The following is a 25,503-nucleotide window of genomic DNA, read 5'->3' on the forward strand; positions in this document are numbered from 1 at the left end:
CAATTCATTCAGCATCCAACACCACACTTATTCACTGTAGTTTATGTCTGAGGAGGGCGTTTTCAGGCTTTAGGTTAATTATAAATTAATTATTAAGAGAGCTTTTTCTTAAAATTAGCAAAATAATCTGAATTCAAACAGAAAGCAAGACCCCATTGGCAGATTATTTTGTTAATTTTAAGCAAAAGCTCTCTTAATTTTGAGTTATTTTTTCTTGTATAAGTACAATAATTTGTACTTGTCTAGTAAATGTTTCTTAATGTAAGAATTTTTAGATATTTTGACTAGAAAAAAAGACAAAAGTACCGGTAAGAAAAGCATTTTTTGCAGTTTAGGGTTGTTTAGCTCTCACACTGTTTCTGAGTAGTGGATGAAAACCAGATCACAGTATAAGTAATGGTGTAGTGGATGACGTTGCTTTAGCAGGAGCTGTACAGTTCAAAAGTTTGCGGTCACTAATATTTTTTTAAAGGGATGGTTGATTGTCCCTTTTTACAAGATGTAAAATAAGTCTCTGATTTCTCCAGAGTGTGTATGAGCAGTTTTAGCTCAAAATAACCCACAGATCATTTTAATATCATGTAAAAATTGTCACTTTTTGAGGGTAAACAAAAACATGCCGTTTTTTGTGTATCCCTTTAAATGCAAATGAGCTGCTGCTCATTGGGCGGAGTTTCAAGAGAGCTCTGATAACCTCATGCAGACAGTTCGAGAAGCACCTGGCTGCAGCCTGCAGATCGAGGCGGGGTTGCATGTGGGGGCGGGGTTGCACGTGTCCCCCCGCCCACAACTCGTCTCATTGGTTAGTGCCAAAGTATGACGTCGATTGAGGCGGGGTTGCACCTGGAGCGGGACTGCACGACTCGTCCCGCCCGCAACTCTTCTCATTGGTTAGTGGCGTTCAAGTCTGACGACGTTACGGCAATCAGGAAATGCGGTTAATAACAATGTCCTGAGGCAGTATATGTTCAAGACAGCATGTTTTTAGGAGACAATTGATATTCTGAAACACAGTTGTAGGCCTACTAATAAACATATTAGGGATATTATAACAGGTGAAACAGCTACTCATAAAAGTTTATTGTGGAACAGTGTATTTAGAAATATAAACTGGAATAAAGCTTGGTGTATTTTTGAAGCATACTGCTTAAATAATAAAGTAAAAGAAGTTACATTTAAATTTTTACATGGTATATATCCAGCTAAAAGTGTGATAGAGAGGTTTAATTTAGATATTGATTATTCATGTGATTTTTGTTCAATAGAAAAATTATATATTATTCATCTATTTTGTTATTGTATATACACAAAGATTTTTTTGGGTGGACGTGGAAAATTTCATTAGAAGGAAAACAAATGTTATATTTAAATTAAATAATTTTGATATATGTATATTATTCCAATGGATGTAATAATAATAATAATAATAATAATAATTTCACCTTTATTGTTCAACCTTTTATTATTTTGGGAACACAAAAAGAAATGGTCAAGATCCAAGCCACATTTTATTCATTTTCTTCAGGAGACTAAGGACTATTGCACCAGTTTGAATAATATTGTGAATAAAAAAGAAAGAAAGACTTGTAATATTCTTAATGAATATACTTTTTTTAAAATTAATTTATCAAGGTTTGTACACTCTGGCATTTTTTTGTTTCATTGTTCTTTTTTTATTTTATTTTGTTGTATATATGTATTAATATGTTTTATTTGTTGTATATTACATGTTTTTTCTCGCAATAAAAAAAAAACATATGTTAATAACAATGTTTATAATTTCTTATACTTATGAAGTACTATCATGTATAAAACAAAACTGTGCATCCGTTAATTACTTATACCTGGTGATAATATAGTATGAAACACAACACATTGTAAATTGGTTAATTTTTGGAAAACGTTTTATGTATGTAGACTACTTTCCTAACAAGGTTAGGTTACTGCTTTTGACTTTTCACATCGCAATGTTACAACCCCAAATCAGAAAAAGTTGGGACAGTATGGAATGTGCAAATAAAAAAGTAGTGATTTCTAAAATTACTTTGACTTGTATTTCATTGCAGACAATATGAACACAAAATATTTCATGTTTTGTCTGGTCAACTTCATGTCATTTGTAAATATGCATCCTTTCCTGTCATTCAGACCTGCAACACATTTCAAAAAAAGTTGGGACAGTAAAGCATTTACCACTTTCTAATGTTGCCCTTCCTTTTCACAACACTTAAAAGACGTTTAGGGACTGAAGACACCAAGTGATGATGGTCCATCCCAGATGCCTCCGAGCCCAGAGAAGTCGACGGCGCTTCTGGACACTGTTAACATAAGGCTTCCTTTTGGCACAGTACAGTTTTAACTGGCATTTGTGGATGTAACTACGTATTGTGGTACTTGACAAAGGTTTGCCAAAGTAGTCCTGAGCCCATGTGGTGATATCGCTTATAGATGAATGAATATTCTTGATGCAGTGCCGCCTGAGGGATCGGAGATCACGGTTGTTCAGCTTAGGCTTGCGGCCTTGTCCTTTACGCACTGAAATTCCTCCAGATTCCTTGAATCTTGTAATTATGTTATGCACTGTTGAATGTGAAATATCCAAATCTCTTCCTATCTTTCTTTGAGGAACATTGTTTTTAAACATTTCAATAATTTTGTCACGTATTTGTTGGCAAACTGGCGATCCTCGGCCCATCTTTGCTCCTAAAGGATTAGATCTTTCTTGGATGCTGCTTTTGTACCAGATCATAATTTCAATCACCTGTTGACATCACCTGTTTCAAATCACATCATTATTTAACCCTTTTACCTCATTACTAGCCCTAAATTACTCCTGTCCCAACTTTTTTTGAAATGTGTTGCAGGTCTGAATGACAGGAAAGGATGCATATTTACAAATGACATGAAGTTGACCAAACAAAACATGAAATATTTTGTGTTCATATTGTCTGCAATGAAATACAAGTCAAAGTAAATTTAGAAATCACTACTTTTTTTTATTTGCGTTTTCCAAACTGTCCCAACTTTTTCTGATTTGGGGTTGTACAATGCAATAGTTTAAAATTATTTTTGTTAATGTATATTGTTTATAACAATATACATTAACTTAATTACTTATTTGTAAGTTATTTCTATTGTTATTTCCATCTTATTTGGTTAATATAATTATATTTTATATATATCTTTTATGGTACACGCATCATTTAAATAAAAGTTTAATATTCTCAGCAAGTCTTAGGATGTTATTAAAATGAATAGATTATGGATTTACTTAATAATGAAAAGGGTTAAAAAAAAAATACCAGCATGGTTTGTATAACAACATGCCAAGACAAATAGTTCATTGCACACACACACACACAGCTTCTCTATAATTCAATTCAAGAAGCTTTTGGTATGACAAAAAAATAAATTTTGTATTGCCAAGGCATTGAAACATGTGTAATGTATGTATTGCGTCTGAACTCTGTGTGTTTCTCTACTGTCCACCACAGTAACCTCAGCTCAGTGTGTGTGTGTGTGTGTGTGTGTGTGTGTGTGTGTGTGTGTGTGTGTGTGTGTGTGTGTGTGTGTGTGTGTGTGTGTGTGTGTGTGTGTGTGTGTGTGTGTGTGTGTGTGTGTGTGTATGTAGGCTATGTGTATATATTATATATTATTATTATGATTAATGTTCATATATGTATTTTTAATTATGTTCATAAATTCCTAGCTTTGGCAATATTATATGATTTACATTCATGCCAATAAAACAAATCTGAATCTGATCTATATCTGAAAGATATAGAGAAATAGAGAGATATTATACATCGTATATAATGTATATGTTCAGTTGTTACATGATTTCTGTATTACATGTTTTATTTATTGTTATTATTATTTATTTATTTTATCATTAATATTTTATTAAAATGTATTATTTTGCTATATCTAGCCATCTGCAAATAGCCTACTATGTATGCAAATCATTTTTCTATTGTTTGAATGCCTTGGCAATACAAAATGTATTTTTTGTCATGCCAATAAAGCTTCTTGAATTGAATTATAGAGAAGGTGTGTGTGTGTGTGTGTGTGTGTGTGTGTGTGTGTGTGTGTGTGTGTGTGTGTGTGTGTGTGTGTGTGTGTGTGTGTGTGTGTGTGTGTGTGTGTGTGTGTGTGTGTGTGTGTGTGTGTGTGTGTGTGTGTGTGTGTGTGTGTGTGTGTGTAGTTGTATATACAAATCCCACCTTCTTTATTAGAATTAATTAAACGGTTTTTATATCTCAATAACATTTAACTATTTGTCTTGGCATGTTATTCATATACAAACCATGCTGGTATTTTTACCCTAACCCTTTTCATTATCAAGTAAACCCATAATCTATTCATTTTAATAACATCATAAGACTTGACATTCTTGCTGAGAACATTAAACTTTTATTTATATGCTAATGCATGCGTGTAACCATAAAGAATATACTAAAATAACAATATAAACAACCAAATAAGATATATAACTTACAAATAAGTTATAAATAAATAATATACAGTTTACAAATAATTTAAAACTATTGCATTGTAACATTACAATTGCGATGTGAAAAGTCAAAAGCAGTAACCTAACCTTGTTAGGAAAGTAGTCTACATACATAAAACGTTTTCCAAAAATTAACCAATTTACAATGTGTTGTGTTTGATACTATATATTATCACCAGGTATAAGTAATTAACGGATTCACCGTTTTGTTTTTTATGCATGCTAGTACTTCATAAGTATAAGAAACGATATTATTAATCGCATTTCCTGTTTGCCGCAACGACGCCACTAACCAATGAGAAGAGTTGCGGGCGGGACGAGTCGTGCAGTCCCGCTCCAGGTGCAACCCCGCCTCAATCGACGTCATACTTTGGCACTAACCAATGAGACGAGTAGTGGGCGGGGGGACACGTGCAGCCCCGCCCCCACATGCAACCCCGCCTCGATCTGCAGGCTGCAGCCAGGTGTACTTGGACAGTTCAGCCCTTTATGTTTAAAACAGAGTCGGACAATGATGGAGAGACTCAAAAAAAAGTGACAACATGTAAAATGCAACAAGATGTTCCTGAATGGTTAGGTTTTTTGTTTAGTTTTTATTTTTTTGTTTTTTTGTTGAGCAAAGTTGCAAATTAACAAAACAGTAGCTTATACAAGGTAAGATATCAATGACACACACATAAAGAAGAAGAATATGGAGGCCCGTTTCCGCCACTAAATAAAAAGAGTATTTGCGACTTTTTAACACATTTTTTAACACTTTTTAACGTTTTTTAATTCTGACTTTATTAAAACTCGCAATTGTGAGGAGAATAAAAATCAGAATTCAGAGATATAAACTTGCAATTGCATGATATATAGTCACAATTCTGACTGAGAAATAAAGTCCGAATTGTGACTTTATATCACTCAATTCTGACTTTATATCTCAGAATTCCTACTTTAAAACTCGCAATTGTGAGGAGAAAAAAAGACAGAATTGTGACTTTGCAACTCGCAATTGTGAGAAAAAAATTCTAAGATAAAAAGTCACAATAACTCTTTTTTTTTATTATTAAGTGGCGGAAACGGGCTTCCATAGAAGAGAGAAAAATAAGGCAAAGAGAAAGAAGTTAGTAATAGAGTTGTAGTATACAAAGTAATCATTCTAATACTACTAACACTATCAATAGTTGTAGTAGTGGTAGTAGTAATAGCCACAATAATATTCATGATAATAATAGTAGGAGTAGTGGTAGCATTAGTGATTTATAAATATAGTAATAGTATTAGTGATTCATGAATAATTAGATTCTTGAATTTTTGCAGCTGATGTGGATTTATATCTTCAAGTTATTGATTAGCATATTCTATTATGATAATCTCCCCCCGTTTATTGCATGTTCCCGGGGACGGGGCTTAAGTAAATTTCAGGGTTAGTGATGTCACTAACCCAGGAGGAAGTTTGTGTAGTCCCTACCAGCCGTTTATTGTAGTCCTTAAAAAGTGATTTATTTATATATATATATATATATATATATATATATATATATATATATATATATATATATATATATATATATATATATATATTAGGGATGCACGATATTATCGGCACGACATCGGAATCGGCCGATAAACGCTTAAAATATAAAAATCGGCATCGGCCGATATGAAAACATTATGCCGATATGCCTTGCCGATATGATAACGTGTTGATATGCGCCTGCAATAACTCACGTGTGCAAGGAGTGCTACAGCGATAAGACCATGTCAGCACTACGGTCATTCTTCAAGTGAAAACAAGAAAATACATTGCATGTGATTTATATTGACTGTTTTTAAATGCTGCCTTGAATTTCTGAATGCACGTACAGAAGGACGTGACCGTCAGCAGCAGATTTGCCACGTTTTCACAACAAAACGAACCCAAAACAAGCCCAATCGCGTCTCAGCACTCTCTAACGTGTGCGGCAGCCTCCACAGCAGCAGAAGCTCCTCCAGGTCCTAGTGCCCTCCAGCTAGACCGCTATATATTTATACATGTAGTGGGGGCGCTGTTGTTACAGTAATACAATGAAAAGTAGAATACACAAATAAATTGAAGTTACTTCTTGTTCTGAATAAACAAATCAGTAATGATGTCATAAATCACAAGCATGACACTTGTAAATTAAATACTTTTATATACAGTGTATTAATCTGTAATAAAATTTTACGAAATGGATGATGAAAAATAATCCAAGGAGCTCTACAATAATTGTAGAATTAAAAGACAGCATCAATGGATGTCATGCCACCCCCACTTCATGTGCACAAACGTTAAATCCAAAAATACAATATTAAGGTTACAGCTGCATCTGGGGTGAAAAATTACTTTATTACTTTACTTTATTATTGTTATTTTCAGAGCTTTTAATATACTCTTATCATAAAAAGAACTTTATTAACATTTATTTATCTTCAACAAGAATCCTTTTAGTAAGGATACCTCAGAAATCTGAAACCAGAATGAAAAAAAAATAGTTTTTGCTCAAAATGGTGTTGTTTCCAAACAAAGGGAAAAAATAAACATATATCGGCATCGGTATCGGCATCGGCCAAAATGAGCTGAAAAATATCGGCATATCGGATATCGGCAAAAATCCAATATCGTGCATCCCTAATATATATATATATATATATATATATATATATATATATATATATATATATAATATATATATATATATGTATATATATATCCCTTTGCTTTGAACTTTGAGTGTTGTATAACTTTGCAGATATTGTCTATGCACAAACAGCAACATTACACCCAAACTAAAGATAAAAAAATGAAATCATAATCAACCACCCCTTAAAAAAAATGAATAATTTTTTTCAACACAGATGCATTAAATTGATCGAGTGTCAGTAAAGATATTTATATTGCTACAAAAGATTTCTATTTCAAATAAATGCTGTTCGTTTGTACTTTAATATTTTTCTTTATGTAAACCATGAAACATTTTTTTCAGGATTCTTTAATTAGAGAAATGTATCAAAAAAAGCATATTGGAATGATTTGTGAAGGATCATGTGATACTGACTGGAGCAATGATGTTAATTAATTTACATTTTTTATTATTTTACAAATGAAAACTGCTAGAAAACAGTACTATTACAAAAACCTTTAAAAGTTAATGTATATTGCATTCAGAATACACAGCTACATTTGAAGGCCAGGATATCAGTTTAGTTTACATTTACCAGCAATGCGTAACCGAGTGGCCAATCAGATGAATTCTTCAGCCACACCAGCCTAAAGCCACACCCACACTGTAAAAAATTATTTAGAAAAAAAGTTACCTGGTTGCCTTAAAATTTTGTGTTCATTGAAATAAAAATTGAGTTAATAGAATGAACATTTTTTGAGATTCGACAACCTTTATTAAAATATTATTAAAATATTTTTTAAGCGTATTGGGTAATTGTATGTGTTTTATTTGTGATGATGCAGTGAAAAATGCCAAATTGTGCTATTTTCATGATTTATCAAATTTTTTATGTGGTTCAGATACAATAATATTTTGAGTTTCTATTTATTAAACAAACTTCCTTCATTGTATCAACTCAAATTTTTAATTTCACTAAACTCAAAATTTTAAGGCAACCAGGTTACTTACTTTTTTAAGTTAAACCAACAAAAACCAACAATAATTTTTTACAGTGCACCTGCTAGCTTTGGTAAAAGATGTTTGAGATTTAAGATGCCTTTTACTGGTATTAGTAACATTTTAAATTTGAAAGCTGGTTTTAGATCATGAAGGTATGTTTTCTTGTCTCTCTGCAGGCCAGTGTGTGTGACTTTGGTGTTTAGCGGTAAAGGACAGCGGTATCTGAGAGTGGGGCTCGCTGTGCCTCTTTTCGGCTCTTTGGCGTGCCTGCGCGGGATGGTTGCAGATGAGGGCAAGATCTCTCCTGATCAGGTGACAGGTGCACACACAGCATCACACAGACAGACCTCATGCCTGCAAACCTGACCAAACCACCTTCTCTCCCCCACTGCTACAGTGATTGTCGGATGGTAATACTATGGAAATTTGATGCATACCATGATACTGAAAATTACAGTATTATATATGTGGAATGCCCTCCCTGAACATCTGAGGGCTTCACAAACCAAGGATGCTTTTAAAAAGGGACAAGAAACATACCTGTTTAGAAGGTCTTTCAATGTTAAAAGTGCTTTGTGTTTACATTTTTGTGTTGATTTTAATTTATTTTATTATTTTATTTTGTTTGTTTGTGTTGATTTTAATTTAATTCTTAATTGCTCTAACTGCTTTATTTTATTTTTTCCTTCCTTTTTTATTTTAAATGTAAAGTGCTTTATAAATAAAATGTATTATTATTATTAGTACACTGTAAAAAATTGTTTAAAAAAAAAGTTACCTGGTTGCCTTAAAGGTGCACTATGTAGCTTTCCGTCCACTGGAGGGCGTCTATTCAAAACAAATGCGTAGTTTGATGACGCAAAGTGTGAGCGCAGCATCTTGGGAGATGTGGTCTTCTCATCACAGCCGGTGGAAAATAGGACTCGGGCAGAAATCACGTTCATGCATGCGGTTATTAACGTTACTGTAGTCTAAAGCAGAGCAGGACCGAGTGTTGTAGACCCAAGCACAGCTGCTGGAGCGATTGTTAAACAAATACCCGCCTCGCGAATACCGGGACTTTTATTATGACGGTACATAGTGCACCTTTAATTTTGTTCATTGAAATTAAAAAAACATTTTTTTAAAGAAGCATATTGGGTAATTGTGTGTTTTATTTGTGATGACGCAGTGAAACATGCCAAATTGTGCTACTTTAATGATTTATCAAATGTTTTATGTGGTTCAGATACAACCATATTTTGAGTTTCTATTCATTAAACAAATTTCCTTCATTGTATCAACTCAAATTTTTAATTTCAATAAACTCAAAATTTTAAGGCATCCAGGTTACTTACTTTTTTAATTTAAACCAACTTTTTTTTTTTTTTACAGTGGAGTATTTACATGTACTAATACCATGGTACTTACTTGTGCTTTAGATACATAAATGCCTTATAAAATGATTATTTCATTGTTTCATTTCTTTATTAGTCATCATTTAAATCTCTAAAATGTAACAGATCTAATAAATGTGAATTATTTAAATAATAAAAATAAATGTTGTGCTTCAAATATGAAGTTTTATCTTTATGCGATGATAATATCCTGCAACAATTGAGTAATTTTTCAATGTTTAATTCTTTGTTCTGCTAGGTAATATTGACGGAGATCTACACATCAGGTTTCCAGCGCTCATTCTTTGATGACGATGACTTGACCAGCATAGCAGAGAGTGACATCATCTATGCCTTCCAAGCCCCTCCCCTTTACATCAGGGGCGGTTCTGCACGAATCTCAGGTAAATATTGCCAAGTTTGAGGATGTTTTGGATGTATATTGATATTTAGATATATAATAAAATTTAGAATGGATTAAATTGCTGTATAAGTTCCTCTGTGTATACAAATTTGACAGTACTCTGTACTAACTTCCGTACCACAGCAAAATGTTAACTATTTAAAAAAAAATTATTCAATGAGTTTGTTATTTATGATGATAATCATTATAAGTAAATAATACATAAACATTTAAACACAGTATGCTGTTTAAAATTAAACTATTGTTTATAAAAAAAGAACAAGTAAAAAATAAGCAACCCTCTAGGCATAATTATTATTATTAGTAGAGGCGTATTTCTATTACATAGAGATGCTAAATCTACTGTACAACGTTAGCATAATATATTCTTTTAATTTCTTTACGTTACCCCAAACTTTTATTTTGATGGGTTGCTGTGAAGACCTTTGAGTGTCTGTGTTCATGATATGCAAGTTTTCTGAAATGAAACAGTAAATTCTCATGGAGGGATGGTTCATGCGTTCGTGTCCTCATATAGTGACACAAGACAGTTGGCAGAGACTACAAAGACAGCGAGCGAGTGTCACGCACACGTGTGCGTGTGTGTGTGTGTGTGTGCATGCACACCTGCGTATCGGCGCCCATAATTCACACAGAACAGCAGAACATGCAGGAGTAATATTTGAATATTATTTTGCAGTTTAATATTCACAGACACTAGTATATATTCGGCTGTAGTCTGGAGCCCTGCGCTTTGATCAGGGGTGGCGAACTCCGGTCCTGTAGAGCCACAGCACTGCAGAGTTTTGCTTCAGCCCTAATCAAAAACACCTGAACAAGTTATTGAAGGTCTGAAGGGTTACTAGGAAGCTACAGGCGGTTGAGATTTATCAGGGCTGGAGCTGAGCTCTCCAGGACCAGAGTTCACCACCACTGGCTTAGATTAATACGGATCATATATATATATATCAATACAAGTCATTAGGAATAAACGTTTGCAAAAAAAGTATTTCCTACTAAAGCAAGGCAGTATATGACTCTGCTCTAGTGTTTTTATAGCAGACTGGTGGGAGTGATCTTGGATGGCAACATGCCCGATGCATTATGTGTGTTAAATTTTCCTACCTATTTGGCAAAAGTGAAGACAACAGCCTTTTTTCTGTTTTCTCTAATAAGCTAGCATTGATTTCAGGAGGAAAAAGTTTGCCTTTCTACTCTATAGGCAGCCAAGTTTTATTGAAAGCCCATTTTGCCAGCTGTGAATTTCCTCTTTAATTCTGAATGAAGCACAGAAACTCTGAAGTTCACAATACTGAGTCAGCACTACAGCTCTGAAAACACACTCAATATACAAATCAAAACTTCAACAGGGCATATCAAATATAAATGCATTTGTGAAACCAGGTTCTTTCCAGTCTGGTTAGGTAATTCATCTGTTGGGTTCAGGTGGTTTGCTTTGTGCAGTGGAGAGCTGTGAAGAGCAGAGGTGTTTAATTAACAATCTCACAGTGTTACTCTTGAGTGATAACCTTAAACGCACTGAGTAGGGCTCATAGAGTGAGAAGAAAGAAGAGCGATTGCTCCCACTTAAAGTCAGCTCAGGCCATTCCGATACCTTCCCATTCTTCATTTTGAAAACCGGGTATGAAAAGACCTTGAGACACAATTCTGCACAGCCATCCTGATGCTCAGCCATAAAAACATCCCCTCTTGATTATAAAGGCAGACAGGCCTCCATCTGTCCATGATGGCGGTTGTGACCTTCCTGTTGTAATGCATAACGGTCTTGCTGATCGACATTCTCAAGTTGATTTCCCATAAATCGCAGAGCGGAGACATGGGCCCGCGTGAATGCAAATCAAAGAGAATTATTGAAAGGGTGAGCTTGCTGCTTAATATTTTGGATACATTTTTTTCATTCATTGATTATTAGAAAGACCAAAAGAACAGCATTTACTAGAAATAGAAATCTTTAATAAAATTATAAATGTTTTTTCTGTCACTTTGAATCAATGAAATGCATGCTTGCTGAATAAATCTATTAATTTTTTTAAATTAAAAAAGACCCCAAACTTTTGAATAGCAGTGTATAACGGTACTGATACTGATTCTGTGTTTTATTTGCTAGTTTTAATTTAAATGAATAAAGCTGTAAAGTGCTAAAGTGCTTAATGTATAAAGTTAATGTAATAGTCTTGATTTAACATGCTGAAGAGAAATTATTTCTTTAGAAAAGTATTATCATTATAAGTTAGGCTGTTTCCAAGTCCAAGCCGGATCTTCTGCTCGCTTTACTTAAGAATACTATTTCAACAGCCATTTATGAGCATTATTTATTCCTCGCGGTGTACACTAAACTCTCCGTACTCACGGCATCCCAGACATAATTTTAACGATGTATAAAAGATGAATCACTGTATGACCATCTGGGAGAAAGGGACAAATGGAGATTAGGGATATAATTCTTCGTATTACATTCTATTCTTAGTATTGCATCATATTTGTGAGTGTATATTAGCAACATTTGTTGTTTTCTTGGGGCATCTGGTAGAGTGTCTGGACCCAGAAGCTGAGCGGATAGCATGAGTTTCAGGCAGAACTATTTGTTTGTCCAATTAGGGGCATCTTTAAAACCATTTCAAAGTTGCAAATCTGTTCTGTGATGTCGGAGGCACAAAAACAAACAAACACCCGTCACCTTTAAATATGTGTCTCTTTTGTCCTTGATAAATGAATTATGGAAAATAAATAATATACAAGTCTATAGCCTTTTTGTTAGATGTTCCGAGGACTTGTTTTTTTTGTTTCTTTGTGGCTGCTGCCTGGTCATACTTTATTAGGAAAAAACGTCTGAAAGCTTGACATTCATTTAGTATGTATGTGTGTGAGTGAAGGCTTGGTGTCATGTCATACACCCCAGTGTGTTCAGTCTGCTGTCTGCTGTGCTCTATTTGCATGTCTCCATCTGTCTTGCTCTCTCTCTCTCTCTTCCTCTCTTTATCTGTGTGTATGTCACCTTGTTTTGTAGCACAATAAAGTTTGACATTATTCTGCTTTATGGAGCCGCAGACAGTGTTAGGAAGTGACCTCTGCCTCTCCTTCCCTCTCTTCACAGGGTTCCACCACAGTCTTCCGTCCTCTCCTTACACCTTGTCTGGGCCGGAGGGTCACAGACTGGCTGCGTCCGGAGCGCTGTCCTCAGAGTTCCTGAACCAGGCCGATGGGATGGTGAAGCTCTTGCTGTTGGTGTGTAATGCAGCCGGAGCAGGACAGCAGGCAGTGAGGTACCCCACAAAATACCCACTTTTTCTTGAAGTTTCAGATCTGGACTCGTTACAGAATGGCTCATAAAAGTCTTCACAGTTATTACATTGAGTATTCATCAGTTCAGCCCACCCTGTGTGAACATGTTAACGCGTACACAGTTCTTTATTATTATTTATTTTTTTGTTCTCTTTTAAAGAAAATATTCTTTACATTTTGTCAATATTTCGTCATGACATTTTTCCTCTTATTTTGCCATCTAATTTTAGTCAACAGACATTTTAGTTTTGCAAAATTAAACCAAATATTCAAACATTTTATCTATTTTTTGAAACATATTATTAGGAGATTACAGTTTAGGACCCAAGACCAGTATTGGTGAATGAAGACCAAGAGTCAGGAGTGCAATTAAAGAAAAATATACTGAAGAATAGTTTGCAGTTTCATCAGCAGAAGCCATCTTCAAGACTCGTTCTCTCTCTCTACATTTTTTTTCCGTACATTTTTCAACAGTTTATACTCTTTTCAAGGTCTATCCACGTCATTACTGTAGGTTAAATGATTCTGATTGGCTGAGATAAAACAGACAGTCATAGTAAATTTCCACACATTGTCAGTTAATCAGATGCACGTCTCCATAGATCACTTGTTGATGTTTTCACCCCAGAATAAGGCACATAGTGACCTTCCAGGTCTGGAGCAGGCGCCAGCTTGTCCAGAACATACTGTCACTGTCCTAGGATGCCCGTTGTACACCTTCAGGACTGATCTGTAACACAGAATACTGTGCACATACACAGAGACACAGTTTCCCCAAAGTTTGAGTGGGTAGAGCTCCAGCTCTGATCAGAAAGTTTCCCAAAACATACTGATAACATGTTCTTCTCCTCAGAGAGAAGCACAGGCAATATTCATCTTTAATCTTTAGTGTTTCAGTAAAAGGAAAAAATACAAAATGAATAAAATATAATATCATATAAAAATAACCAAAAGCATATAATTCAGTCAAAAGGAATGAAACCAAACATTCAAGAGAACCTGATGATAGTCTCTCTAGCCAAGTCTGTGTTCACCAGGGTTGGGCAAAATTCATAACTGGCTCACCTTCAAATTCATGAGAATGTGAATTGAATTGGCAACACAGAACTGACAGGAAAGGTGATGATACACAGGGTTAATTTTTGAGCAATGTTGCCGTCAACGGGCAACCAGGTGAGACACAGGGCAACTAATTAGAGCAATGTACTAGTTCTCTTTAGGTGATGATACATGGGGCAATTTTTGAGCAATGTGTAAAACATTTCACACATTTTACAGTTGTATGTAATTTATCCCTGCGATGTTAAAGCTGAATCTTCATCATTACTCTTCAGTTCTTCGGTTGAATGAGGTTCTTTGATTAATAGAAAGTTTAAAAGTAACTACAGCCTTCATTTGAAAGAGAAATCTTCTGTAACAAATTAAAAGTCTTTACGGTCACTTTTGATCGAATCCTTGATGAATAAAACTAAAAGTATTCATTTCTACCCCCCACCTCCACATATACACCAAAAACACGTACCGCAATCTTTTGAATTGTAGTGTATATTAAAGTACACAACTATATTAAATAAATAATGCTTTGTTATTGTAATGATGCAATTTTTATTCCTGATATAAATTCATTAACACACATTTTCACCAGTAATTTTGTGGCATATAGATTAACACTAGAAGTTAGCCAGTCATAACAAAGGTCATAGACGGGGAGGAAAAGGTTTGAACTTGCACATTGATGGACTTCAGAGGGCAAAAACATGCTACAGGTGTAAATTACGGCTCCTTTATGCCACAAATATCAATTGTGACAACTTTAACCTCACCTTTTCACTTTTTCCTCTAAAAGCTTCTCAAAGATTTTTTTGATATTTGTCAAGTCAGAGCGCCCCTTCAGACACACTTTTGACAGTCTCTTAGAGATCAATACTCTCTTAGGTGTGAATGCCTCCAGAAATCTAATTTTGCTCCATGGCCTTTTGTGATGTGAGTTTCTCCCACACTTTAATGGAAGTGATAGAGAGATGGAGAGAGAGGGGGGCTTAGAACAGACAGATGTCTCTTACTGATGAGCTAGAGTGAGTAGATGTCAGGCAGTGATATTTTGATTGATTTTTTTTTCTCTCCAGATACTGAGAAAATTGATATTGCTATCGCTGTGAAGGGCTATATTTCACCTACAGCTCATGGGTTCATTAACTGGGAATGTTTAAATATAAAAACGTTCACAACAGGCAGATGGCATAAGGATCCATCATATAACCTATCAGGAGTGTTATTTCACTTTGTGAACATTATAGCTAATAATACTGTATTAAACATTGTTTTTGTTAATAGAAATATAGCTGACGTGTGTGTGTGTGTGTGTGTGTGTGTGTGTGTGTGTGTGTGTGTGTGTGTGTGTGTGTGTGTGTGTGTGTGTGTGTGTGTGTGTGTGTGTGTGTGTCAGAGAGATATGAGATGGAAAAACTTGGAAATGAAAATTAGAAATGTTGCCTTGGCAATTAACTGTACAATAAAACATTAAGATTGTTAAAATGGATAAACTATTTCTAATCAATGTAATTTACAGAAATGGGCACTTGCAAAGGAAGAAAGTACTGTAGAGTTTGCATAAAACAAATATGGATTATGGAAAGAATAGCAGGTTCCCTATTGAGTTTTGTCCCCAAAAGGACTTTGCTGTCATTTGAAGAACATCACAGGAGCAGGTATATTGCGGGTGCACTTTCTTTTGATGTGCGTAGTGTGCAACATCAAACATAGTGGAAAAGTTCAAAAAGTTAGCGAAGAGTTTCTCATTTGTGTCCACACTGATTTTGTTTGTGGCTAGTTACAGGTTGTAGGCTTATAGTGATTTCAGAAAGTCCATCTTTGAGGTCAACGTGAATTAAAAATGTACACGATTAAATTGACCCAAATATTGACCCATTTCCTCTTCTTATTGCGTATGTTTTTTTGCATCCATTATTCCAAAGAATACTTTAACCCTTATAGGCTATTTTTCTAAGTGACGGTTGCTAAAAACAAAACAAAAGTCACCTTTGTCTAAATGGCTTTGAAACATGATGTGGTCATTGACACTTGCTAGCTCTACAAATAAACGCATGAATTGAAACGATATTTGGTTGCAGTGGTGGCATTTCACAATCTGAAAGCAACAATGGATAATTCACCCCAGATCTTAAAAATAAACTAAAGGAAACCACTATGTTCAAACTGTCAAGGTCACTCAGTATGTATTTTTAATCATGCTATAATTACGAATTAGGAATTTGATTTGATCAACTTCTTTGCGAATGCAGTCAGTGTACTTGCAGAGAGCCCGCCCACACGCTCTTCTGATTGGCTGGGATTTTTGATTGATTGATCTCAGGTCGAGTTTGGTTAAATTTGCTTTTCAAAGCTGCCACAGAACTGTTTATGAGCTGTTTATTTCACCAGCTTGTCTGAACGCCAGATTGTGGAAGCTGCATTACGTAAACGCCGCCCCTGTCTGGTTGTATGTTAGCATGAAAAAATGTCTCACTCAGGATGTTCGGGGTCTCCAGGGACCACAGACAATGAAATGTGATTTTGTAACATCATAAACAAATGTAATATCACTCAGTCTATTAATATTTTTTCAGTGTTGGGGGGATTTAAGTTTTTACATTTATATATATATATATATATATATATATATATATATATATATATATATATATATATATATTAGTGTTGTCACGATACCAAATTTTTTACTTCAATACGATACCAGACTAAAATACCTCGATACCGATACTAAATAGATACCACTGTAAAAAAAAAAAAAAAAAAAAAAAAAAAAACATAATATGACAACCGAACTTATTATTCATTGTTTAATTTTTTTTTTTTTATTAAAATTCACTTGGCCAGCATGTTCCTGCCAGGTTGACCATTTCCTTCTGTTATTGCTATAATAACTGCATGCCAGTGTGAAGATCTTTACAGAGATATCATTATCAAACATGTTATCATTCACTAACCTTTCACTTCCCAACAAGTTGGGATGACCAAAATCTTATTTTATGATACGAGTAATTTAATATTTTTTAAATGTTATCTCATAATTATAATATAGATTTTTAACTGTATCTGTTTTCAAACATAAGCAAAAAAAAAAATGCAAATTACAAACAATATGACAAAAACAGTGCTTTATTTTTCAGCTTCATTAGGTCTATTTAACAGTAGCAAGTCAAGAAAGAAATTAAATAATCAAATATAAAACTGCTTACTTAGTCTTCACTCTATGATTTAACTATACACTGATTCTAAATACATATATTTTAGTTATTTAGCCAAGCATGTGGTGGTTTTCTATTTTTCATTGTTTGCGTAACATTAATCACAGAATATTAGGTCTGGCTTCAGACCTGCACGGATCTAATTACCTCAGCTGTAGGCTACACGTTTACTGAATACATTTTCCACTGTGTTTACCTGAATACTCGCCAGACCGAAATAACTGAATGGCGATCGCATGTTTGTTGTCTGAAAGGCATGTGCGCGCGCACATATATAATAATAAATAATAAATACAAATACATATATATATATATATATATATATATATATATATATATATATATATATATATATATATATATTTATTTATTTATTTATTTATTTATTTATTTATTTATTTTAATCATCAATTTATTTTTGTTACATAATTTGTCAAAAAAAATTCAGTTACAATGCAGAACACATACAGAAATTATATATACTACTGGGTGACACCACCCCAACATATCCATGATATAGTACAAATGCAAACACGCATGTAACGCACAAACACTTATTACATGTTGTTCAGGTTTGGCTGTAATGTGTCAAAAATATATATAAAAGAGTCTTTTGTATTGCTATAATAGTATGTATGTATATATATTAGGCTTGGGCGGTAATACGGTAAAATGGTATACCGCGGGATCTAAAAATAGCAACGGTATCAGTTTCAATACCGTCAAACCGTCAAAAAAAAAAACAGATCAACTTACATATTGCTGATCAACAATTAATTATTAAATATTTAATAAGTTGAACTAATTAAACTATTTACATATTAAATACTATTTATTTATTAAATGCCTAAATATGTGTATGCGTTGTTGTGACAGCGTGGATGAGAGAGAGAGAGAGAGAGAGAGGGGAAAAGACGGCGAGTCGGGCACTGAGTTATTCGGTCTCGAAACTTCTGCAGTTTGGAAGTATTTGGGGTTTTGACGGTAAATACAGACGAGGCAATTTGCAAATTGTGCAACAAAAAGATCACCGCGAGAGATGGAAATACCTTGAACCTAAGGGCGCATATCCGAAACCACCATCCACTCACTGCTGCGTGGATGAAAAACCGAGCGCACCCTCGGACTATGCTGTAATATTGCCGAAGCCTTTTGTCACACAGCTGGCAATGTAAGCAATAAGCATGAACTCCACAAAAATCAAGTGGACTTGGGACTCACAAAAAAAAATGCCAATTCTCTGACAATTGTCTCATAACGGTAAGCATAAAACGTGCAGAGAGTTTCTCAGGGGCAGGGGCTCAAATGTAAAAAATAAAATAAAAATATAGGCCTATATATATATATATATATATATATATATATATATATATATATATATATATATATATATATATATATATATATATAAGCCAAGCCAACAGTTTGTTGACGCTGTCTGAGCCTTACATCATAATGTTTTAATTATTCACGGTAATACCGTATACCGAGGTAAAATAGGGAGGAGGTTTGACGGTATCAAAATTTGGATACCGCCCAAGCCTAATATATATATATATATATATATATATATATATATATATATATATATATATATATATTGTGTTATTCTAATTTTAAAAGTGTTTGTTCTCCAGTTAATCTCCCATTGTACCATGGCACACTGCCCATGTTATCTCCATGAATGAAAAAGATAAATGTGATTTTCTTTTTTTCTTTTTTATTTACTTCTCTAAAAATATTTATTTATTTATTTATTTATTTATTTATTTATTTATTTATTTATTTATTTATATACATTAAAAAATATCTTAACCCCAAACACTGCACAAATGTAAAGTAAAGCATTAATAAAGTGAGTAATATTACATTTGTTTAAAAAAAACTATATATTTTAATGTTACAAAATCACATTTTAGTGTCTGGGTTCTCTGAAAATCCCACACAGCCTGGGTGTACATCCCAAACAAATGACTTATAAGGGTTATACATATTGATCAAAGATAATAAAGAAAAAGATTTAATAACTTTCCAGCTGGGCCAAATAAATAATGTTCAACAAGAGCATCAGCAATTTAGTGATTGGTTAAACTTTAGGCTATTGCATATAGGTACCATTAAAACTTGCATATAGGTACCTTTAATGCAATAATAGATTGGAAAAAGAACTGTTAATTTGAGATCATTGTCAAGATGCTCTTCTGATGTCAAGATGCTCTTCTCAAGGGTGAATTTGACCCCCCCCCCCCCCCCCCCAGAATTGTCCTCATCTTATTGTTGAGGTAAAATGCTTTTTTATAATATCTATTTAGTGTCTGCTCTACAGTATCAAGCATAGTGGATGGATTAGTTAGCTGACAGACAGAAAGACAGACAGACACTTTATTGCTTTATAATGTGTTGTTGCCTGGGGCGAACTGTGACGTTACGAGCATCAAAGCATGTTTGTTCAGATCTCGGTTCTCTCTCTGCATCCTGTCAGGGAAAACTCAGAAAGAAAGAAAAACTCAGTAGTTGTTTTTGGCTGAGGCGAAACCCAAAACAAGGCTTGCTTTCCCTCAGCTCACTTGTGTTTGTTTTGTCTCCTTTATTTATGCTGTACGGGTCCTGTGGCAGAAATCTGGCTAGAAACTTAATCACTAGCCTCCTGCTGCTGCAAAAAAACGAAGCTAAAAAGGGTGGGGTGAGTTTCAAGGACATTGGAACATGGTGTCCAAACATAAACAGTCATTTATCTGACAAACAAGCGCCTGAAAATGTGACGTAATCTTTACTTATAAATTGATTTCCGGTTGTGACTAAGGCATTTGCAGTAGTACATATTTAATCTTTTAAATATAGATATTCTTGGTGGATGGAAAGATAGTACAAGACCCATGTTACATATTATATATAATGAATTATTGTATTTTAGGCATTGCCTCTAATACGAGGTCAATAACAACGTATCTGGATACTTTATAATGCTGACATTGCAATTGTTGGGATGCGGGATGGCAAACAAACATTTAACTCGTTAATGTTACCTTTGGTTGAAGTTACAATACAGGGTTATAGGGCTTTTTACATTTTTTAGTCAACATGTGATCAGTGAACTGTATATACAGTGGAGCTCAAAATTAGATAACAATTTAGAAACAAATTAGTTGATTTTCATTGCTTGAAATTTGAAGGAAGATTAGCTCTAGCTGTGGGTATACCATTGTTCTTCTAGCATGTTTTATAAAATACCAAGGTACTTCAACCAAAACCTTTATTTTGTCAAAAACACCCTGATCAAAATGAGAGAACAATAACCAATGCAGCACAAAAAAAACCATTACAACTAAAATGTGATGCTTACAGATGCTCGCAGTGAAGGAACCACATGTTGCCGAAGGAGGTTCTGATAAACTGGTTCTGCCATGTAGCTGTAAAATAGGCCCAATTCCTGCTGCAGAAACATCCCCAGAACCATGCCACTTCCTCCTCCATCTTTCACTGACTTCTTTGGGCACTTTGGGTTCAATCTTTCCCCAGTTTGATGCCGAACATAATGTTTCCCATCAGACCCAAATAAATTAAACTTGCATTCATCACTAAAATAAACTTTGGACCAGTTCTCCTCTGTTCACACAACATGCTCCTCAGCAAAGGTTAGTCTAGCCTTTTGATTCTTTCTGCTGATGAGAGGCTTGGTCACTGCAGAGTGAGCTTTCAGTCTGAATTCTCTTAAATGACAAGACACTGTATGGCGAGACAGATCCTCACTGTGTTCAGCTCTGACCTGGCGAGTAATTCCAGCTGCAGTGTTGAACCGATTCCACATTGAAAGTCTCCTCATTGTCCTGTCCTCGCGTGCATTGGTCTTGCGTACCTTTTGGGGTACTTGAATGAATTTGTGTCTTTGTAAAACTTCTATATATATATATATATATATAATGCAAGGTAAACCATTTTAACAATTTTTCACTGAAGTAAAAAGTGTGACAACTAGCCCCAGTCTCCCTGTACTATATTTCATGTATTTTACCAGTGCATCTTAAACAAGCATATATGAAATGAGCACATTAACTAAATTCTTACTTTGTGGAGATAATGAGTGTGTTTCTATGTTAGCTGACATTGGCAGTAATTATGTCTATTTGAGTTTAAACTCACTAATAGTATAAACACACTAGTCTCATGTCTGTTTGTCTGCAGATTTGGCCCTCCATTTCTGATGCGAGAGGACAGATCAGTGTCGTGGGACCAGCTACAGCAGAGCATCCTCAGTAAACTCTACTATCTAATGATCAACGGATCACAGGCACATGTAAGAGGAACTTTACCATTCAGTATACTCATTTAACTAATGGATGATGAGAGTATAAGAGTTTAACTGTAGATAAGCTATGGATGCAAGTATATACAAAATATGCGTAAACTTTGAGCAACTAACTCCAACAAAGACAATCACAATGTTTTCAGAGAAGCATAAGTCTGTTGGAGGCTGATGAGAGATAAAGTCTCTCACAAGATTCCATCGCTTCCTTTAAAACATCTTCCTTTCACTTTCTTGTGATCATGCCTGTTGCTCTTCAGCAGTTATTTGGTGCCCTCTGCTGGGTGCTTTCTGACACACTAGCCAGAATGAAACAGTATCACTCCACATCCAGGGCCTTTTAGTTTTTTCTTGAATCATCCTTAAGATTAGCAAACCTACGGAAGCCCTAAGAGGCCATGGATTTTTTTTTTCCTTTCTTGTTTTCTTGTGATCTCGAGATAGCAAAAGTTGTTTTCTAGGGCTGTCAAAATGAACACGTTAATAAAGCATTAATGCAAATTCATTTTAACGGCACTCATTTTATTAACACGCGATCAACGCAGCGCTCATTTTCTGTTTGATCCGTGACGTAGCCCGTAGTTGGAGAAATTGAGATAAGTCGTAGACGTAAAGGTTTGCAGCATCAAACATTAATAGGGAAAGAAAAGGGTTAACATTAACATTACTATTCTGAAACAAGTGCAGTTATAGCCTACATAAGTTACCATATATTCTGTTTAACTTTTATTAGACTCCAGGTCTAAAGAAAAGTGTTTTTACACTGAGCACGTTTGCTGCAGTCCAAGCACGATGAGTAAATACACTCACTTATATCCAAGGTAAATCATTAACACCATCACTTACAGTACATGTGTTTTATTGAACTATACATTACAATTGGCTAAAACGAATACGCAGGTTACTTTTCTAAACAGGAGCGCTCCCAAGTCTGTTTCTCACACTGTTCACATGAATTGCGGCACAGTTCGGCGCAAACACACACACAAAATACTGGCATTTCAATAGAAAAAGCGCATCTCTTAAAGGCGCCACACTATATTCCAGCTCTTAAAGGCGCCACACTATATTCCAGCTCTTAAAGGCGCCACACTATATTCCAGCTCTTAAAGGGGCCACACTATATTCCAGCTCTTAAAGGCGCCACACTATATTCCAGCTCTTAAAGGCGCCACACTATATTCCAGCTCTTAAAGGCGCCACACTATATTCCAGCTCTTAAAGGGGCCACACTATATTCCAGCTCTTAAAGGCGCCACACTATATTCCAGCTCTTAAAGGCGCCACACTATATTCCAGCTCTTAAAGGGGCCACACTATATTCCAGCTCTTAAATGCGCCACACTATATTCCAGCTCTTAAAGGGGCCACACTATATTCCTAATCGTGGTGAATATGGACCTCCTCCTCCAGGATATTCTCACTCATATTCTGGTTCGCTCCCAGGTCCGCATGACAGCTTTCACATTACCAATTTTTCCTACTAACTGTGCCCTGTTCTGAACTAAACTGCCAGTGTAAAACATCCCTTTATTTATATCCTTAAAATGAGAGAAATCACTGCTTATTCAGAATTTTTAGCTTAGGCTTAAAGCAGCACATGGCAACTTTTGCTCTCGGGGTCCCCCTACAGTTGGGAAAAAATAATGTCCTCAACTACTGTCTTAAGCTCTGTCATTCTACAACAGGGGATGCCATCGCGCGTGCATTTGTTGACATGACAGCCCTAAACAAGTAATGCGTCTCATAACCTGCGGACCCCGTATGTCTATTTAATGGTCGCGGGTGCGGGGCGGGTTGTAAAAATATATACAGTGCTGCGGGTCGGGCCAAATAACTCATAAAAGCGTCCCCGTGGGTTGGTGCAGCACTAACAGTTCCCCTGAACACTGCAGGAGGAGTTCACATACAGGTGTTCTTCTGGCGTCGCGTGTGAAATGTCTTCATCCCAGGTACAGTCAGTGGCTTATGTTTCAGAATGTCATATGAATATAATTTCATGGGTTTTATTTTTTTCAAACGCCAAATAATCACGATGCTCACGTTTACAAGCCAGTGTCATTATAGTAGTCTATTGGTTACCGTTTTACAGAATCTATATGATACTTCAGTTCAATGTTTGAGTGAATCACCGTAACAAGCATGACAGCATCGGTCGGGCACGCCTCCTTCAGCTCACGCCGACAAGCAAACGCGGGTTCAATGCTGATCCTCGTCTTGTCTTTAATCCCATCACTTTTTCGTTTCTTCTTATTGCTTTCCTCCAACAAAACCTTTTCTTTCTTTCTTGTCTGTGCTGCTTCGGACATGACTATATTATCTGACGAACAAAGTTGGGCTCGCACGTCCTAATGTAAGGAAGTGTGAGTGTTGGTGGAAGTGACGTATATGCCGTAAAGCAGTCAAATTTTGTAGTTCTTGTTTTTCTCGGGTTACTACCCGAAACCCGAAGTTTAAAAGTACGATTAAAAACGATACAGACCCCGTCAAGCTATGGCAGACGTGTCATTCAACCTATTGTAAGTTGATATATCATCACAAGAGTCTTGAAAATATATTATGAAGGTTGAAAAGTTACCTAGTGCTGCTTTAAGAGACATGAGCAAGGTCTTTGAAAAACATCTTTGACCTTTCATACTAGTCTTCATGCTCTGTTGAGTATGGTTTCACTAAAAATAAATGTACATTTGCGTAAAGCATGCATGTTTGTCTATACCCATGTTGATCAGAGTATTAAAAACTTGAAAAATATTAATTTAAGATGCATTTACAACTGATAAAAAAGGGCAATTAAGTTGCGATTAATCACAAGTTAACTCATAACAATCATGAGATGAATCACAATTAAATATTTGAATCGATTGACAGCCCTATTGTTTTCACAAGATGACGACTTATGGTGCTTTCACACTAGCACTTTTGGTGCACATGCGGGTTCGATTGGCGTCATATTTCGGTTCGTTTGGATGATGCGAACGCGGTCTTTCGAACTCGGGTGCGCATGTGCAAATTAAAAAGTTCCTTTGTAACCCGTCTGCTTTAAGGGTGCTTTCACATCTCTAGTTCGGTTCATTTGGTCCGAACCAAGGGCAAACAATTATACATTGTTGCATTTTTCAGCTTTTTTGGTTCCTTTTCACACCACACTGATTGCTTTGGTCCGAACCAGTTGAAACGAACAAAAACGCACGCACGTGACAACATCCACATCACTCATTGGCCATGGCGTATTTCCTAAACTGCTTTTCGATTGGTCAGAATTTACGTGTGGGAAAATTCCAACAGAAGAGGCAAAGCCAGCAAACTATAATAACACTATGGAGAGACGACTACGCGGGCCAGTTTTGTCCCTGGCCATAATCTACTACACTGTGTGTATTTACCACAGTATGCAAACAATACGTTTCTGCAATAATGCTCTGCAGACGGCGACCGCGCATTGCTCGTCACTTCAAGAGGAGCCGTGCATTAATTATTAACTCTTGACATGCTCATCTTCCCGAAAATATTGCCAACGATCTATCAGGTAATAATATCATGTACACAATGTCAGCGCAGCCGACTACGGCAGCTGGTTCAGTCCAAAAATGATCAGTACTTTTGCAGTTGTTTCTGTTCGAGGTCGGATCACGTTCTCACCACAAACAAACCGCTCCAGAGTTCGTTTGAAATCGTACCGAGACCACCTCTTCGAGGAGGTCTCGG

The 25,503-nt window shown here is 35.4% G+C and overlaps 1 protein-coding gene across 1 annotated transcript in view; it reads left to right on the plus strand.

Annotated features, from left to right (window-relative positions):
* The window catches only part of usp43b (ubiquitin specific peptidase 43b), a 98,901-nt gene that overhangs the window by 45,998 nt on the left and 27,400 nt on the right, over positions 1-25,503 (plus strand). The window contains exons 5-8 of the mRNA XM_067459072.1: positions 8,322-8,457; positions 9,781-9,925; positions 13,040-13,208; positions 21,678-21,789. Of these exons, the coding sequence (XP_067315173.1) occupies positions 8,322-8,457; positions 9,781-9,925; positions 13,040-13,208; positions 21,678-21,789 (562 nt within the window). The remainder of the gene's footprint in view (positions 1-8,321; positions 8,458-9,780; positions 9,926-13,039; positions 13,209-21,677; positions 21,790-25,503) is intronic.

The sequence above is a fragment of the Pseudorasbora parva genome, chromosome 2, assembly GCF_024679245.1.
Source record: "Pseudorasbora parva isolate DD20220531a chromosome 2, ASM2467924v1, whole genome shotgun sequence".
In the NCBI taxonomy this organism is placed as follows: Eukaryota; Metazoa; Chordata; class Actinopteri; order Cypriniformes; family Gobionidae; genus Pseudorasbora; species Pseudorasbora parva.